This window comes from Paramormyrops kingsleyae, chromosome 9, assembly GCF_048594095.1.
Source record: "Paramormyrops kingsleyae isolate MSU_618 chromosome 9, PKINGS_0.4, whole genome shotgun sequence".
Taxonomy (NCBI): Eukaryota; Metazoa; Chordata; class Actinopteri; order Osteoglossiformes; family Mormyridae; genus Paramormyrops; species Paramormyrops kingsleyae.
Genome location: NC_132805.1, coordinates 11,149,123 through 11,168,640, shown reverse-complemented (window position 1 = coordinate 11,168,640; position 19,518 = coordinate 11,149,123). Strand labels below are relative to the sequence as shown.

The 19,518-nt window shown below is 40.6% G+C and overlaps 1 protein-coding gene across 2 annotated transcripts; it reads right to left on the bottom strand.

The window, feature by feature from the left end:
• Positions 1–582: 582 nt before the first annotated feature.
• On the bottom strand, positions 583–10,719 carry tbx20 (T-box transcription factor 20). 2 transcript variants are annotated; one of them, XM_072716323.1, is made up of 8 exons: positions 9,756–10,719; positions 7,945–8,179; positions 6,884–7,048; positions 6,123–6,231; positions 4,678–4,836; positions 4,332–4,407; positions 1,907–2,023; positions 583–1,690 (listed from the first exon to the last, which is right to left on the bottom strand). In XM_072716323.1, exons 1-8 carry the CDS (start codon positions 9,880–9,882, stop codon positions 1,353–1,355), a joined length of 1,326 nt encoding a protein of 441 aa, XP_072572424.1. In that variant the 5' UTR covers positions 9,883–10,719; the 3' UTR covers positions 583–1,352. The 2 variants fall into 2 exon arrangements, with proteins under 2 accessions (XP_072572424.1, XP_023663320.1); XM_023807552.2 differs by having other exon boundaries at positions 1,907–2,019; positions 4,331–4,407; positions 9,756–10,718.
• Between the last annotated feature and the right edge of the window lie 8,799 nt (positions 10,720–19,518).

The window sequence follows — 19,518 nt, the reverse complement described above, 5'->3', positions numbered from 1 at the left end:
CCATCTAGCTGCCCCAATTTTGTTAAGCAAACAAGCACGCACCAATAAATAAACTACACTTCCTAGATGTCTGCATCCAAAAAATGGCCAACTACACACCAAACCCTGGGTTTACCTGTAATATTCATACAGTCCAGGATACAGGTAAGCAAAAATTGATATATTTCCAACAGAAAAAAATCCTAAAGGGAAATTACCAGTATATTCTTGTATTTACTTAAACACAGACAATGGAGAGTGACAAATGGAGAACATCTGAACGATACATCCATTTCCCTAATTTGTCTGAGGGGGGATGTCTCGACTGTATCTCTGTTGCCCTTTAATCTGACATCACTGTGATTGGTCTGGTGTGAAGGTGGGGGTGGGCTGATGTTCAGGACTCCGCTGTCATTGGAGCCGCTAGCAGTGACGGTGGAGGCTGCAATCACTATGCAGAATGTTTCACCCAAAGCAGACAGAAGCTCCAGGTATATTTAAAGGGTGGAAACAATTCTTACTCTTCCTGTTAGTGGTTTGTGCCTAAGCTTGTCTGAAAGACATCAGGACATGGAAATCATGCTATACATAACAAGCTGAACAAAAGCTAGAAAAAGTATTTAATTTCTGGTGAAAGTTGAGGCCAAACCACAAAGTCAGAGCACTGAACTGTATTGCCTTGTTCTGATAGTCGGCCTGTCACATACATATACTGATTCTCATTCCCAGGATTTTTTCACAACTTTTCCACACCTTAAGCAGGACTCTGCCTGCCTTGCAGAATATGTGTTCTGTGTTTATGTAAGCTTGTTCCTGGCTCCGTGGAGTCTGGCCACAAAGTATGCAGATTGTCCCTCTGAGGTCACTGTGCCACGTGTGCCAATGTCCGTTGTGGGTGTGTCTTAGTCACATCATGTGACATACTCCTTGTGTCATCATTTCCTAGCCAGTAGCTCTTCTCCATGCACGACAGAGGTAAGCCAAGCAGAGCAAACACCAACCCCAGTTGGTGAGATACTCAACAAGTTTGCGTCCCAAAAACTCTGTCCAGAAAACTTTGGCAAAAGGACTATGAGCTCATCCTCACCAAACAAGGAGAAGGGGAGGTATGCTAGTTATGGTCTTTGTACAAATATTTTCTACAGATCTCCAACCCGTAGAAAGTCCACATTCTTCTGGATTCTTCTCCAGAGCGGCCGACTATGCCGGAGGCTCCAGGTCGTTCACTGAACTTTAACATGGTTTCTTATTTACATTGAGGAGGAACTTGACGAAGATATAGAGAAGGAGGGCAAGGGAGGGTGCCTGTTGATGGGGGTTGGATACTGGATCGTGTAGGGGCTGGATCTGGTCTCTGTGGGGGATGGCAGGAGTCATACAAAGGGTGTCATGACCGTGGAGGAATGCCGCAGTCCCTGGATGGCGGCATAGGGCCCCTGCTGAAAATAGTGATGGTACCGTGGCATGTGGAAGGAGGGGAAACTGGGCCCACTGCCCGGCATGCTGCTGAGGGCAGAGGGGGTGAGGGGCACGCCCAGCCGTCCGTACGGGGGCAAGGAGCCCTGGATGGGGTGGGGCAGCGGGCTGGCCAGCGAGGCAGTGTTGCCCCCAATGGCGGACAGGGACTGTGGGTGCTGGAAGCTGGAGAAGCCGGAGGTGGTTGTCACCCAGGAGCTTAGCGACAGGTTATCTGAGGCTGTGAAGGCGGAGCCTGAGAGACGGAGCCAGGATGGAAGGAGGGGTAAAAATGGAGGTGGGGGGGGAAAGAGAATAATAGACTGGGTGAGATTACTGCTGATGGAAAGAACATTCAGAATTAATAGGAAAAATATAGCATTTTATTCAAGCCTAATTTACTGTCTGTCCCTTCAGTGTCACCAACACCCTTCAGTGCCTGCACTCGCCACAGTGTGGCGCTGTTTCTTACCCCGACTGTGCGTGGCGTGTCCATCTTCCCCAAGGCCTTCCTCTTCCCCGGTATACGTCCGGATGGGCGACCGTGCGTATGAGTGCTTGTGGATCAAACTCTCAACACTTTCCCTACAACAGAAAGTTAAACACATCTTCTGTGAATATACAGGTAGCACAACAGCCAAAATTAAAAAAAACAGAAACACATAAAACTAAATAGCAGAAAATGCATGATAGAGCGTATCTATCAAGACTAAATATGCAAGGTCCTCATAGCTGTTTGAGTTAATCCCCTAATAAGTTTGGGAAAAAAAATAAGTAAGTATAAATACTAGTGCTGTCAAACGATTACATTTTTAAATCAGATTAATCATAGGGTTGCTGTGGATTAATTTCGATTAAATATCATTAATTTTTAATCTATATTAATCACATTTCATTTTGCATGAGCAACCAGACTCAAGAAAAAAGGGAATATATATGCACTTCACATCTTTAACACGAGTCGGATGCATTCCATCTGCCACAGAAGTGCAATACCATGGACCCATCAAAAAGCAAGATTTTTTGCTTAGCCGGACAACTTGTCGGATTTAAGGTACCTCAGTTTAAATGGTCTTTATCTTCGTTCACTTAGCCCGAACTACCGTAAATCCGACAAATAATCCGACTAATCATGAAATCCAATTCTAGCCTGATTAATTGCCATTGTTAGCAATACCACTTGATAACACATTACACGCGGTGCTTTACGTATAAAACTCCACAGCAACACGTCCACAGATAAGTTGGACGGTATAGTGTGTGCAACCGATTTAATGAGCCACAAATGAGAAGTAGTGCTTAAACAGTATAAATCTACAACTTTCCCTTCTGTTGATAAAAGGTGCAGCCATCTTGGATTCTGAACTCGGGATCCTCTGTGTTGCTCCGAGATATTTCTGGGATCTCCGAGAAACGGGAGCACGCATGCCGTCACTTTCCGGCTTCAAAACTCAGAATCCGACTCGGAATACGAGTTCCGAGGGCAAATGGAACGCACCAAAACTGCCCGAAATGGGTTGACAGAGACATTTCAGGGATTTTGAGTCATTCTCCGCTGCAGATGGGTTAATTGCGTTAAATTTTTTTTATCAGATTAATCATGATGATGGATTAATCCACGTAAACCCGTTAATTTTGACAGCCCTAATAAATACATAATAATAAGTATAAATACAAATATAGCACTTTCACTGCAACTGGTAGACACATTCATCTGAAACTAAATTTACAATTTTACCCTTTCAATAAAAGTGCATATTTTAATAGAGCTTATCAGATAAGGGCTGCGACTGAACTCTGAAGCGGCCACTAATGGCTTGAATGAAGCTGCCATCTTCAGCTAATTCTGTTTCAGCAGAGACTCAGCAGAATTTTCATTAGATGCTCCACACAGGTGTCTGGCCTCATCCGTTCATAGGCCCCACCCACATGTGGTGTGCATGACAGCAAGCCCCAACCTCCCCTCAAGTAACTGCATCAGCTCCACCCCCACAGATGCCCCCCCCGCCTGTAATTTTCCTAGGCCTCGTGGTTCTGTACCATCAAAGACATAGATTCACATTAGCTTCGCAATCAGGTTAGCAAAGTGCAATATCTGTCAGCATGCAATATGAATATGTGTGTGTTTATCTCCGATCTGATCCCTGGAAGGACCTCTCTGCATGGCAAATAGAGGCATACTGTTTTCAATCAGTTACTCAGACCAATTGAATTACATCATGTTTTAGTGCAGTAACCGACTCCAGCCTAATGCGATTTCTGCAGGTCTCTAAAGATCAATTGATCAGATCTAATTCGTAACCCCTTAAGAGAAGGACTTAGTGTTTGGTTTCGTTTAGCGGGCTGGATTTGGATTTCGGTGTCAAGAGGGATGGTGTGGTTTAATCAAAGCCGCTAATTTAAAGAACTGGGCCAAAACACCAGTTTCGAGATGACTGGTGTGCATGTGTGTTTGTTTGCTTAAATTTTTGGTGTTTTAAAAATGAGAAAAAAAAAAACTTTTAAAAGGATAATGACTATGTGTTTCGGTTAATGGAAAAAGCACTATAATTTGGATATTTTGACCGTAACATTAATTCTTGTTGGCAGGTGGTGGATTTGTGTTTTAGAAGGGAAAAACATTTGCAAAAGGACTGTCTCTATAGACACTGTAAGTATATAAAATTCTCAGTTTTCACTATGATATGTACAGTAAATGTTAAGTCTCTAACAGTCTACGAGTCTCAACACTAGTCCCTCTGATTAGTATCCCAATTAGAAACAAATAACAGGCAAACAGGCTCTTCCAAAATATATTCAAGAAGCCCTGTGCTGCCAAGAAGCTCTTTCTCAAGACAGCGTCTGTCCCATCTGTTGCGGGACAGAAATGAACAAAGCAAAGCATTATGGGAGATACCTTTCAATGTCGGTCAACCTGGAGGAGTCTCTGAAGCCTTTAGCAAAGGGGTTGCTATCGATTTTCAGCTTGGTGATCTGCAATACAGCCAGTGGCGCGTCCAGTTCAAGACCCACCGTCATCGACGTCATCGAGAAGTTATGCACAAGTTATTCACACCTATTTGCAGCATAACTGTACAATTTTTAAAAATTCCATGGCAAACTAACTAAGCTGACTACCAAAAATCATGTGTATATATTAATATTATTCTGACATATTTTTGAATGATTATTTGTTAAATACCCATCTATCAGTCAATACCCATAACTATAAATCTCATTTGGGATCTGCTTGGTGTCACTTACAAGCTGGTTTTGGTAGGCAGTAACTGCAGTGAAGACGGTCTCCGTGAACACGAAGGTGCGGAACTCCTCGGATTTCAGGTTGAGCAGTGAGGCAGTGTGTTCCTTCTTCTTAATGATATGCACTCTGGGCTGGTACTTGTGCATGGAGTTGAGAATGATCTGTGGAGAGAAGACTGGGGTTAGCAGGATGGTCCGACACCCCCTCCCTGTGCTTGGTTGGACCTCACTTCCGTGTCCTGCCTGGCCATTTGAAAAACCCCCATCTGAGATGGTCGACTCAGCCAAAACCTAAGGGTAGGTCAAGCATAAAGGAAGATTTTTTTTATTTTCTCTTATCATTCCAAATAAAAAATGTCACTGTGCATGACCTAAAGACATGTTTTCTTATTTAAAATTATGGGAATCAAATTCGAAAGTGTTATGTTTCATGAACTAAATATATGTTTTCATGTTTAAAATTATGGGAACCAAATCAGCAGACCCCTGTGACCCTGAATAAGACAAGCAGGTACAGAAAATGGATGAGAGGAAATTAAGAGACCTTTAACACTTTTATCAATGTCACTTTTTAGCATAAGACCTATAATGGCTCTAGTGAAAGCATAACATAATAGTCACTGTTATTCTCCTCAAAAAGAAGTCAACTATATAGCAAATTCTGATGGACGTTTTAATCAAAATGCAATTTTTATCATGGACAGGGCAGGTCTATTTAAAAATGTAGCCTGCTCAATTTATTTATTTTTTTTCTCAATCAAAACACTGTACAACAAACACAGTCTTGTTACAGACACGTTTGTACGGACAGCTTCCCTGCTCCCAAACACATGACCTTATATAATTTTGAATCCAGCCAGTAAGAATTACCAGTGTTTAAGGGTTGGAAACGTTAGCAACCTCCCCAAATAGAATATGAAATATGAAATGGCCCAAACGTGTAACGGCCCAGGAAGGAAAATGACAATGGGCTAACGGACCACATACACCTTATTTCAAACACATACATTATATGTAATTATTAGACAAAGAAATAAAAGCAATTAGACAAAAGAATACTCAACTTCCAAAAGCAACATTGAAAAATGACTGACATGATCACATAAAATGCAAATGTTACGGTTTAGGGAACACATAGAGATTACATAAACATATTTCAGATGATAAAAACATTAAACGTTATAAAACAATAAAAAAGCTGGTAAGCTTCAGACCTTTGAAATGATCTGAGAAATTTCTAAAGTATGCGGTAGAATTATGTATTACAGTAAAATACAAATTTAGCTATTTTTTTATTGACTCTTCACCATTACCAAGCAATTTTTTTAAGTATTTAAATTTAGAATGTGTTTCAACTGCATCGTTTTCCTGTCAGCATTGCGCTTCAGTTTTTCCTCGTCTTCCGTTTCTGTACCTGCAATGAAACGCTAAGGAAATAAAAGACGTACGTGGCCGTGCTGGTCCAGCTCGTTGTTGGTCAGTTTGACCTTCTCGAAGGAGATCATTTGCTTCAGTAGCTGCTCGCCGGTGAATGGGGAGTCGGGATGCACATACAATCTAAAAGAAAGAAAGAAACACTGGGCTAATTGACGTGTGAAAACAACTGCGTGTGCCTTTAATTCGCGTGGGCTTATGAGCCTGGTCACCTTAGAAAATCAAATGCGAAACAAAATTACTGTTAATCAATTTAAGAAATAGTCGCCGGCTCTCCTTTCGATACAAGCTTTACTTTAGGGACCACTTATATGGCAGACAAATCCCACAACTATATATTTGTTTTTTAAGATCTAGAAAAATATATATTAAATATTTTTAAGAGTAAGGCCTTATCCTCAGGCCCCTTAGACCGTGATCCCAAAACTAAATGCCGACTATATTCAAAATTGCACGTTTTGTCATCGTTTTGGATTTTGGTTTACATTATGTGGGGGAAGCATGTAGGTCTGTGGCCCATTTTGCAAATTCCACCCAAGATATAAACTGACCGCAGTCTAATAACTGGCGATAACAGCGTCGGTTGTTATCAGCCGTTGGATTCACATTAAACGCAACATTATCATTATTTGGGTCGAGGATCCAAATTAACTGCGTCAACGAAACAGGAAACAAAATACGTCATTCGCCGCCATTTATCAGCAATGTAAGAGACTAAACTGTGGAAATTCAACAACGCAGATAAAATAAAAAATGTTTCTTAATAAGTACGCACCTTGCCGGCAGCGGTGGGTCCGCTTTCCCCGCCACGAGCCACGACGACCTGTGGTAGGCATATCGGTATCTCTTATTGTCCACGGGTACAATGTCCATCAGCACTATGTATTTGGCGTCCGGCTCCACTCCAGAGAAGGATACTCTGATGGTTGGGAACATTCTTCTGTTGGAAAAAAAAAACGGAAAAACCGTGTGAGAAGAAAACATCTGGAAGATTTTCTCTCTGTGATATTGTGATCACCACCGCAAAGCAAAGAACCAGGAACGGTAACTTGCTAGGCCTATTACGGGCTTCAATCACTAAGCCATATACACTTCTAAAGATAACTCATTTATTTCGAAAAAGAAAAAATAATTGGTTAATTGAATAGTTGGAAATTCTAAATTTCCAACTTCCATTCCTTAGTAATTTATCAATAATATGTTCTTTTCAATTTAATCCTATTGCAGTAACACTACACTTACAACATATAAAAAGCAATACCTCCGCAATGTTTGCATAAAATAGAAATTTGTCCTCAAGTGCATCATAATATAATTGCAACAGAATGCAATTGCAATAAACATCTACAGTTACGCACAATCTATAGTTATAAACAGTAAGCTAGCGGTTAAGATTATCAGGAGAAAAATATATATATATTTTTAAATAATCTGTACAAATAGTTATATATGTAAAATGCATTTTAAAATGTCAATGCTTTAAAAAAATCTTATAATATCACAGCCATTTTAAACGACAGGTTTAGACACTGTCAAATGAAGTTTACTTCCTTAAATCTATATACCGCCTTGTATGAAATTCGAAAACAAGTAGGCCTGGGTGAAATATTTCATTCAATCAGAAAAATATTTTTAATTTGCGAAAATATTTAATGCAAGTAATAGACCGAACATTTGTAATCACAATTTGTTCCACAAGGACAAAGATTTAATAAAGAGACAAATCGCATGGTATGAAAAGCTTACATTTTACGTAGCATTCTGTATTAATGGTTTTTTTTAAAAGACCAAACAACTTAATTAAGATTTCGTTTTCCCTGTACTAAAATAGCCTACCTTCCAGATTTAGTGATGATCATTTCTGTGCCGAGATCGTGGAACTTGTCCCAAAGCTCCTTGGTCTCCAGGCTGCAGGAAATCTTCGCCATCTCCTCACTGGGGACGTTCGGCGTGGTGGGGATGAGCGGTTCCGTGCAGATCACGGGCGAACTGCCGCCGAACTCTCCGGCCGCCTCCAGGGCGGACAGGTCCCCCACGGACTGACTGCAGGACGACTTCTCTACGAATTGCTCTGAAAGAATGTTACAACATTTATCACCTTCCTTTCACAATACACTTTTCTGATAAAATATGATATATGATTTTTATGTACCCTAAGAGCTAAAATTCCATAGATATTTCTAAAAATACATAATTTGCTAGTTAATTTCTTATTAATATTGTTAGTACAGTTATGATTACTATCATTATGATTATATTATTACGATGATGATGATTATTATTATTATTATTATTATTATTATTATTATTATTATTAGGCCCTATTGATAGTAGTAGGGTAATTGTTGCTTTTTGTGGTACAGCTTATTTTTAACATTTGTTGAATTTTGCTTGTGATAAATTGAGTACAATCTCTTTTTGAAACCAAAGAGATTTCTCATTACAATCGACCAGCGGAAATTCATTAAGATTTATAATTAACAGACTACAGTATACGGAAAATGCAGCATCACTAGTTAAGCCTACAAAACCGAGCCAATTACGATAAGTTTTGCTGGCTTAAGATGCACAGCGTACCCTGTAAACTAATTCTCAATAATCACTGCTCCACTTCAAAGGCAACTGTTTGAGACCATGGCCGTCATAACACGTTCATCGTATACTTTAGGCCATGACACCGATGACATTAACGTGGATATTTGCCTTGATGTCCGAAATCATTCGTGCTAATTCCCTTCCAGTTTTTCTTCGTTAAAATGTGCGCTTGGTCTGCAAGTTGATGATATCGTTGGGCTTTAAATCAAATATAAATTCAAACTTTATACCTCTTGATTTTAATATGCATGTTTGCAAAGGGTAAAAATAAATTGTGCTTGTTTTGTTCTCACACTGTATAGGTCTATGCCACGTTCTCTAAAGAAGGTTTTTCTGTTTTTCCCCCGGGTGTTGTCATTTTCAGAAAGCCTCTATCTACAAGGTCGCAACCTTATTTTTTTCTGCACCTGAAAGCACCAATATTTCATACGACAACGTCCAAGAAACACGACGATTACATGTTTGTTTTTAGAAAAGGAGCCCCATTCGTTTTCATAGCTTGGCGCCTACAGCCCTCGCTGAATGTTTCAAATGACAGCAGGAGCGGCCCGCTTCACCAGGGCGACCCAAAGAGACCCGGTGGGTAATTTAGGGCAGAGACAAAAGCAATTCGTGCAAATAGACAAATTACATGTGCGCTTCGAAAGCCGATATTGTTTTGCTTTCCATATGTGAATAACCAGTTATTTTTTTATCCATGTACACTATTTTAGAATTTGTTTTATTTTTGGTTAATAGGATAATTAATAGGGTACATTAAATGAATTTATTAAAATCACCGACAATAAAGTGAAACTGAAATTACGGTGCGCTTTAAAGCGACGAGTGTATCAAAAGAAGAAATCTGCCTCTCCTTAAGCAGTGCTATTTACCATGCCCACTTAGATAGGAAATAAAGTGTAAAATCTTCATATAAATTAAACATAGAATTATTTTATTTGTCTAAGTGGTGAAGCTTAAATTGATTCCGCTAACACATTTTAACTTGTAATTTTCATTCGGTGATTATCTTTGCCCACAAAGAGAAACGCAGGAGTCTTAAGACAACTCACCCAAAGGTTTGATAGTGTTTTCCTCCGCGTCCTTGTCCTTAGTTTTCCCACTTGACATAAGAGCGGCGATAGAGAAGGCATTGGCCCTGGAGGAAAGCTGAGGTTTGGTCGCAGACGTGTACTCCATGGCGGGACGGCTCGCTGCAGTCGCCGGAGAAAGTTGTGTATTTGCCAAGCAGCTTCTCACCAAAGATGCTCTAGGGTGCCGAGAGTTCGGCGTGCCAACTCGAGCTCCCCTTGTTAAAAACCGAAACAAAGCTGACACAAAGGTAAAGTCTTTCAGAGCCCTTTAAAGCTGACCTATGCGGCAGGGCGAGATCATAGCGCGAAACGTTTCCTCGTCAACGCGTCCAGTTTGTTGGGATCTTTAACATTGCAATGACCGGACACTTGCGCTCTCCTTAATTTCGGTTCTCCCTCGATCGCTATCGGCGGTAGCCAATCGGCGTGCTGCGCTCGACGTCATCGTTATGCCGTCCTGTGAACTAAATAGCAGGCAAAGAGCCTATTAAAAACAGCTTTCAGTCCAATTTCAACAATTAGGCAAAGCCTGAGGGGACTCTGATTGGACCTTTTACGCAACACTGATAACAAATAACTATTACTCACTTTGAGTGGTTTAACTTAGAATGATAAAGCTAATTTGTACATGCTAGTATTATAGAATGGCCAGGCTGTTCATGCCTTTATGTTATTTTTTGCTCTGCGTTAATTATGGTGGAACAATGTTCAAAATATCAACTTAAAATGATATCTTTTCGGGCTATTGCAGCAATTTTCCCCGCGTGAAACAAGGCACAAATCAAGGACGTGCGCATAATGTGTATTAAGCATTATTCATTTATTAAAATACCTTAGTATTACTATGAATCAATGATCTGAGAGACATTTGATGCTGTACCAATGACAGTTACGAGCAGGGATCGTCAACCCGCCCGTGGTATAGTGGCAGGACTCGTCTGTGTAAAAAAAAAACAATAATAATTTACAAAAACTATGTAGACTACATTTTAAAATATTTTATATGGTAAAAAAAAACGCATTTTGAGCACAAAGTCCGTCAGAATATGCCATGGTGTTGACCGTTGGTTGATATTAATAAGTATGACGAGACACAGACAGGGGTTAATGACACATAATTAATATAAGCATCGAGATAAACTTTTATCCGTGATATTATTATTATTATTATTATTATTATTATCATTATTATTATTATTATTGTTGTTGTTGGTGTTGTTATTATATTATTGTTAGTATATTATTATTATTATTATTATCCGTCAATTTGAATTTGTGGCCCAATGCCGTGATCGGCTTCAATAACACGTTATTTATTACTTTTAGGGTGGGTTCTGTAAGGGTTCGGTGCCGGACAACGTAACCGCGTAACGGAGTAGCCTAGAACAAAAATGACTGTTACTGTTACTGTTACTGGTCCTTAACGACAACGATACTCGCAACAGAAATAGTAGCAATAATAAACGCAATTTAAGGTAATACTTAATTTAATATCGTACCCATTAAACGTGGAGAAACGGGTAGGCGTATATTTTTTGTCATCAGATCCCCGTTACCATTTCATCCTTCGATAACGACACAAATCCTTCTAGACGTCATATCAGTTCGACGTGTTTCACTAATTTATTTTCTTGGACCCCACAGTCTGCAAACTCGGGGACGTGCAAGTGTGCGTACAAATAACGTCAATGCCGCGCAAGGAAGAGTCCATTGATATTGTGTGTAATGTATTTAAATAAACTTGGTTGCAAAACAAGATTGCTCACTGCATAATAATAATAATAATAATAATAAAAATAACAACAACAATGCAATTAGGAGGGTTGGTCAGTGTAAAGGAAACGTAACGTCCACGTTAAAACTACGGCACATTTTAATATATACTTTTATTTCGTTGATTTGTTTTAATTTTAAAACCTTAAACATGTACGTGTGTCTCGTTTGTTCGGTCCTTCGCGATTTATAGCAGCCGAGCTCGCCTATAAATCCAATTTCAGAAAGCACGGTTCCCACCTTGTCGCACTGACTGCCGCTCGTCTTATGTATATAAATATATATTTTCAAAGCGCTGACACCGTGGTTTCTCGGGCAACGAATCACCTTTCAGCCTCAATGTCACTCAGCCAGAGAAATGGACGCTTATATAAACAAGAACCCGAGATCTACAGCTTTTTAAACCTATTAGGTGACTTCGAAATGCAAATCCCGTGCTGCAGATATATAATAAGAGACCTGGGTTGACAAATTAGATTACCTTTCAATTGCCGGTGGATAATGTGCTAAAAGCTTTGCCACTTAGTGTAACTCCTTACTGAAAATTATTCACACATTGGGGGCTACTGTTCTTGCGGCTGAATGCACTTCTTAAAGATACAGCAAACCCTGAAACGGAGGTCATTGTCAACAGAATAGTTTGGCAGCTTGTAATTCACGCGAGTTAGGCCCGTAATATTCGATAACCTGGAACCAATAATAACCGCATATGACAAACACAAGAGGATGTTTCCCAGCGAAATTAAATTTCATTGATTTCGATAATACAAGGCACAGCAGCCGCAGTTCACCCTGTTTTAAGTTTAAAAGAATGTTGTGCAATGTTGTCTATTTATTTAATAATTCGTTTTGCTTTGCGTTTCTGTGATTCAGTGAATAACTTCAGTAATGGCCTTTTATTTTACAATGGAATAATCAGTGACGCGAGAGCGTTTTAAAAACACGGACTATGCATGGAAATACATAAAACTGTGCTTTTCGTGCGCAAAACTTAACATAAAGCGTGGAAAAAGGTAAGTTCCATATCCCATTTTTGCATGCTATGTTATTACCAAATCCGGTGTCCACGCAGCTGTTTGAAACTTTACGACAGTTAGGCCCGTATATGTGAGGAAAATACGCGTAAATCCAAAAACTAATACAAGATTAAATTCTAAAAATTAAATATAAGATTAATTAATACCATCATTAATAACAGACCATTTCTATAATTTACACCATTGATTCCCCCAGATCTAACACCATGCAGTCTTTAGACGGAGGCAGATGCTCGCCATAAAGTTCTTAAAAGTAACGAATTCTTCTCTGTAACGTTTGAGCCGTAGTAGGCATAGGCTTACGTGTTTATCGCCTTAGACATCCATAGATTTAATTCTTTATGTGGGGTCTTTTGCTCACTTAAATCCAAATTAACCTACACAAGCACGAGTACATTTCATTATGAAATATCACCCCCGACATGCTTTACGTTTTGACCTCCTGTATAGCCTATATGGGATAATAATTGTGCTCATTTGAAGTGATTTTACCATTTGCTCCGCTTCATTTTAATTACTTTAATTGGGAGCAAACAACCTGCCATCATTGAAAGATGGTTCGGCCTGGACATAAAGGCACGATTAAAGATGTTTCATCATGGTAACTAATATCTACGTGTATTTTGCTCAGTATTTTTTTAATAATAAATAATACAGCTGCTACGAATACATGTGAAAAACAGCAGAACAAACCAACAAAACACAAACCATTACTTTATTGAAAATGACAGAACAGTAAGTACCACATTTATAAATCTGGTTGTCATCAAATTAATATTTTAAGTTAATAGTATCTTTTAACTGCGTGTGTGCTGTGGTGTGTCAACAATGACAAATAATCACAAATAATAATAATAATAATAATAATAATAATAACTAGAAATAGCCCATATAAAAATAATATAAAGATAAGAGAAATTCTGGAGGACTGATGATGACGGCGACGATTATTATTATTGTTGCTTTATGTCATTCTCCAAGAACTGCCTAAAATGGCAAATTTCACAGACATTTGTCCAAGGACCTGATGCATTTTTCTACTGCGGATTCGATTTACTTGAAATGTGATAACTGAAATTTCTTAATTTTATCTCCTACTAAACTCTGAGGAACATATTTTATCGATGTTTATAATAAAGCCGAAACTTAATTATTAATTGTACATTAACTGCTCATTTACATGGAAAAAATATAGAAGCGGTAACTACGGTGTTAACATACGTCATGAACTATTTATTACTGTCGATCTACAGATCGCTTCTAGGGATTAATGTGCCGTTTCAGACAATGTGGTACCTACAGTGTTTCAGGATTCTGGATCCAGTGTTTAAAATACTATGCATGTGCCTTTTATTTCACATTTTCTTAAAAGTTAAATATCGAACATGAAAAATCTTTATTTAAATACTCGTTTTAGCATAGCTTTGTTTTCCAAAATTCTTAATTTTTATTGTTTTTACAATTTGGCCCTGCAATACGTTTTGTCCGCGTTTATTTCATAAATGCTCTTAATTATATCCCATGAATTACTCTTAACTGTCTCACTAGTTAAAAACGACGGACTTGTATACTTGGCCTGTAGCTAAACCTCTATGCATTTGAAAATTGTAATTAATTGTAATACTGTACTTTTCACTGGTATTAAAGTAAATTTAGGGCTCAACCTTCTCTTAAGGTTAGATTTTGGGTCTTTTGCCTTGTTCTGCTGTTGAAGGATGAGTACAGTAATGTAAGCTACTGCTTTTTATCGGTCCGGGTTTTTTTTATGTAGACCTACTTTTTCTTGTACAAGAGACAGTGATGTCGGGGCGGAAGCAACCAAAAGATACCCCAGTCTGTTAGAGCCCCAGCGCTCTCTGGACTGTCTTTCACATAAAGGCGCCGCGATGTTTTTACAGTGTCCGACGGCTGATAGCCCCCTAAATGTCATCGGTATAGGAAAACAAAACAAGTAAAGAAATCTGGGGACGATACGAAATGCTTAAGAGGGCGTTTTCCTAGTCTTGGTGTTTTTAAAAGAGAGAAAGCTTACGTCCGAACGATATTTCCACAGAAGAAAGAAAAGAGATGAAGGGGGGAAACAGTGCAGTGATTGAATTGTATGCCGCACTAATGCTGCCGTAATGAAATGATTGCTGCCTTTCTGCCCGACACACAATCTGATTCGGCCTCCGCCCACCAGAGATCTCGGACAGCGCTAGACCTCTGGACCTTCCTCCAATGTAATCCAAAAATCAACGATAATTTCACAATTAATGCTCGCAATTTGCCGTAATGCTCATATAAATCGTGTTACGCGTAGTTATACGTCGTGGCATTCTCTAAATGTTTTATGGCTATGTTTATCATTTATCAGTTATAGCAGGCCTACTAACACTCTCTGAATGCTCAATGCCTATACCGTAATACACATATTATAATCACAATAAACACGTTTCAAACGTATTAACCTGCACAAGATGTATTTATATATTTACATATATGCTCAACCAGTTACAATCCTAGCATAATTAGTTGTAATAAAACTGGCTAACCTACATGGTTATATAATCACGAAATGTATCCGGATATCTAGGTAATTAATTATGCTACGAGAGCTGCAATTCATAGCCATGGAGCTAAGTACAAACTTAATCAAATTAAGTTAAAATTTTAAGTTATTGAGACATCAGGCAATAACATTGTACTGATAAAATGGCAACTTTTTTGGCGTTTCCTTGTAAATTAAACCTAGTCAGTTGCAATCATATTAAAAACAAAATACATCCAAACATCACATATACAGGTTTTAACTGGTTTCATGGTAACAAATGCTTCAAATGTCTTCAAATATCCTTCTTGGGTTTCATGTTAAGTGATATTTTTGGTTGTGTATTGGTTATTTTATTTGACAGTTACGTTGCAGGTCAATAAATTTGCTTTGTATGGATTCTGGAGAATAGGAATGGATTCTGGAGAATAGGAATACTTTAACTTTACAGGATGTTGGGGAAAGATGAGCTTTTGACTACTTTCTTTATATACATACAAATGCTAATTACTCATTAGCTGACAGGGGAAATATAATACAAATGACACTTCTAACATTTCGAAGCACAAATTAGAAAAATTCTGCCACTGTTCCTTAAATGTCCCATTTCATCCAGTATAATTTTTTGGGGGTCGCCCAGTGCAGCAGCCTGGTGATAGCCTGGGGGGGGGGGGGGGGGGGGGCGTGGGCTGTCCCATCCTCTGTGGAGCTCAGCAGCACACTGTCCATTCACCCTCCCTTTGTATCTTTGTATGAAGCACCACACTGAGTCACCCTTCTGGACCCCCCCAGGGCTAACATTGGGGCCCATAGCAAAGTTGCCAACCGCCCCTGCTGATTGTGCATTTAACATTGGATGGACTGGGATGAATGGAAGCCCTTAGATCAGGCTCGTTAGGCGCACAAATTATAACGAGAGGAGGGGGTTCAACCAACATGCAACCCATCGCCCAACAACCCTATTTGCTCACGGTCAACCAGCCCTGGGATGGATGGGGATTTTGAACGGGGCCTCTAGCTCTGGTGATGAATGATTCTTGGATGGTGTGGACAGGGATCCCTGTTCTGCTCTAAGCCAGACAGCACACAGCGCCCCCAAAAGGCCAACCTAGAATGCTATTCAACCCCGAGTGAATAGCGATTGTTCTGGGTTTCAATTATTATACAGCTACATAGCAGATATTGTTATCCAATTAGCTAATTACAAGTTTAGCATTTTATTATATCAGAGCAGGCCAATCACCTTGGTGATTGTTTCCATCACATTTCTTAGCATTCCTCCAGATAGTCCTGCCTATGAATTTTTTTAGTCCCAGGTCCACCAAGATAGGTACAGGGACCATTCTGCACTTGGCCATAACCAAAATCCTGGAATGTGCTTAGACAGACCCTTAATTTACCTAACCAGTCTCTATCATTATTCTTTAAGGCACAACCCACCTTGATTATTATATATAATGGATGCATACTTTGTCAAACGTTGATGCAGGACTATGTGAAGAAGTCTCTGGATGCTAAACATGACACGTGCATAACGGTAGCTGCAGAAAACCAGTAGAACATCATATGTTTCCTTATTATATATATATTTCTATTGCTGATGAATACTGCTGGGCAGTGACCTTGAAACGGTCAGTCATGGCTATTTCAAACAGAGGTGTGTATGTGTGTGGTGACTTTAGCAACCCGCAAAGTCCCCACAGTCTCAGAATGAACAAGGAAAAGCTTCCAGGGAACAATCTGCTTGTCCTTCCTGCCACCTAGACACAAATATTGAATATTCTTCTGGTTGAACAAATGTATGAGCTCTAAAGGGAATGTTGGATTTGATGTGCTGTGTGAACGATCGAAGAGTCCCGGTGGTTTAAGGAGTGTCCAAATGTGGTTTACAGGCATTGAGGAGGACTGCCTGGGCCTCCCCCCGGGGGGGGGGCAAGTGCGACAGGCAGGGAGGTAAACGCTTTTCACAGTGTGGCACTGGCTGGCCTCAAGTTTTTAGCAAAGATGTGGCTGCGATAAAAGCCTCAGGTTGCAGCTGCGAGGAAAGGGACCATTTCTGTGTAGGCCTCCAGCCTGACCACATCTTATTAAGAATTAGTTTTGTCCCCTGCGACATGCCGTAGGCAGACTTTCCTACCATCCACGGCGACTTCCTGTCTGAAAGTGCCAAGCCAGTGGTTTTGTCCTTTAGGGAAAGTCACTGCTTTTTTGTAACTTTGACTTCTGGTTCTTTGTTCCAAATTTTTCCTCAACAACTTTTCAGAATTCTGCAATTAGCGCACTGTATCCCAACCCACACAGGCGATTCACATTCATTCTCCCTTCCAGTTCCTGGACTGTCTGTGGGTCCCCATGGATCAGACTGGCAAAGACTGGATTAGAGCATGTTGCCTTTGAGGCATACTGTGAAATGAATTCATGTGGATACTGGGGTCTGAGCCTACAGCTTCTGCCCCCTCCAAACCATAAATACATGCTTTTATATGGAATGGGACATGCCAGCAATCTCTCCCCCTTAAAACCCTGAGTTTCTGTAAATACGCTCTTTAAGATGAAACTGACATCCATCTTCAGCAGCTTGTCCTTGGAAGGATGGGATGGGGGCTTAGGGCTTCTCCCAGGCAGCGGGGGCACACCCTGGACGGGACAGCTGTCCATTACAGGACACACATATGCATACACACGCATAATCATACAGTGCTGACGGTTAGGAGACAACTAAACCACACCGATTAGCCTAACTACATATACTGCCCAACCAAAAAAAAGTTGCCATTTGAATTTTTCGTTAGACCATTAGCTTTGATTATGGCGTACATTCGCCAATGCATTGTTTCCACGTGCTTATGCTACATCTAGATATTGATTTTCATCCAGATTTGCATTCATTTCTCACCGAGATCTTGTATTGATGAGTGAAGTCAAACCAGAAAGACCAAAGTCTTCTTCAGCACATTCCAAAGACTTTCAGTGGGGTTAAGGTCAAGACTCTGTAGTGGCCAATTCATGTGTGAAAATGATTCCTCATGCTCCCTGAACCGCTCTTTGATAACTCGAGCCCGATGAATCTTGGCATTATCATCCTGGAATATCCCCATGCCGTTAGGGAAGGAAAAAGCCATTGATGATGGATGGAGGTGTAACCTGGCCATTCAGTAGATTCAGGTACTCAGCTGACTTAACTCTATTGCTGCATGACGTTGCTGAGCTGTAATAATGATCCAGTCATTGGCTCTTAAGTATTTGCTGATATAAATTCAAATGGCGACTTTTTTTTGGCTGGGAAGTGTATCTGCACTGTGTGGGGGAACCAGGGTAATTTGTAACTTTCAGGTCAAGTTTAAAACAAACAACATGTTTATCATGGTTGGGTCCCATCCCCAAAATCTCTCATTCTTTTTTTTTTTTTTTTTTTTTTTTTTTTTTTTTTTATATATTCCCTCCTCCACCCCCCCTCTGCGGGGGACTGTATCTTTTTTTTATTTTATTTTATATTTTTATTTACTTCCTCAAAAGAAGGAGAGGGAGGGGGGGGACAAAGGAGAAGGAGGGAAGAGAGAGAGAGGGAGAGAGAGGAATGGAAAGAAAACGGAAAAAAAAAAAAACAAAAGAAAAACAAAAAAAAAAAACAAAAAAACCAAGAAAAAAACAAAACAGATAATCTGCTTCCATGTCTGTTGAAAAGAGAAAGACAACATACAACATCTGTACTAATCACAACGACCATCAAACGTTAAATGTTATTGAACAGCACACACAACCAGCATTACAACCCATGCCCAGAAACAACAGCCGATCAAGACAGTGTGTGTCCGTGAGCACGTGTCCGTGAGCACCTGTGTGCACACCTGTGTGTCAGCGCGCTGGTGTTCCTAAGGTTTCTCCAAGTAATTGTCTAGTAGTGTGTGTGGGGAGCCACAGCCCCGCCCACCCAGGACATGAAGTCGACACGGGGGAGACCCGGGCCCCAGATATCCAGAGGCCCCCCAGGGCACGGGAACCCCAGGAGGACCAACGCAGGGACAATTGCAGCCCCCACCGAGAAAAGGGCAGAGGAGCGCTCCGGAGGGGGGCCATCCGGCAGCCACATCACAGGAGCCCCAGGGGGCCGTGGCGACGAGCACGCAGGCCCCGCCGGCGGCCGGCCACACCAGGGCAGACCGGACCCCGGGCCCAGAGATCCAAGGGACCCCCCACCCCCCAGCCAGGGCCCCGACAGAGCCGGAAGGGCCAGGCCCCGGCAGGCAACCGCCGAGAGTGAGCCAGCACACACCAGAGCATCCAGCCCCAGACATCGAGAACCACCAACGCATCGGCGGCCGGGGGCCTCATCCACCAGCAGGGAGTGTGGCGGGGGGTAATAGAGCCTGAGATGTTATTTCAGGTGGAGTCTAAGACCCAA

Excerpts from the sequence above, each read along its gene's own strand:
- tbx20 (XM_072716323.1), bottom strand. The coding sequence starts at position 9,882 with ATGGAGTACACGTCTGCGACCAAACCTCAGCTTTCCTCCAGGGCCAAT. Across the intron at positions 8,180-9,755 it reads AAACACTATCAAACCTTTGG|AGCAATTCGTAGAGAAGTCG; the intron begins GTGAGTTGTCTT and ends ACATTCTTTCAG. Across the intron at positions 4,408-4,677 it reads CTGCCTACCAAAACCAGCTT|ATCACCAAGCTGAAAATCGA; the intron begins GTAAGTGACACC and ends GCTGTATTGCAG.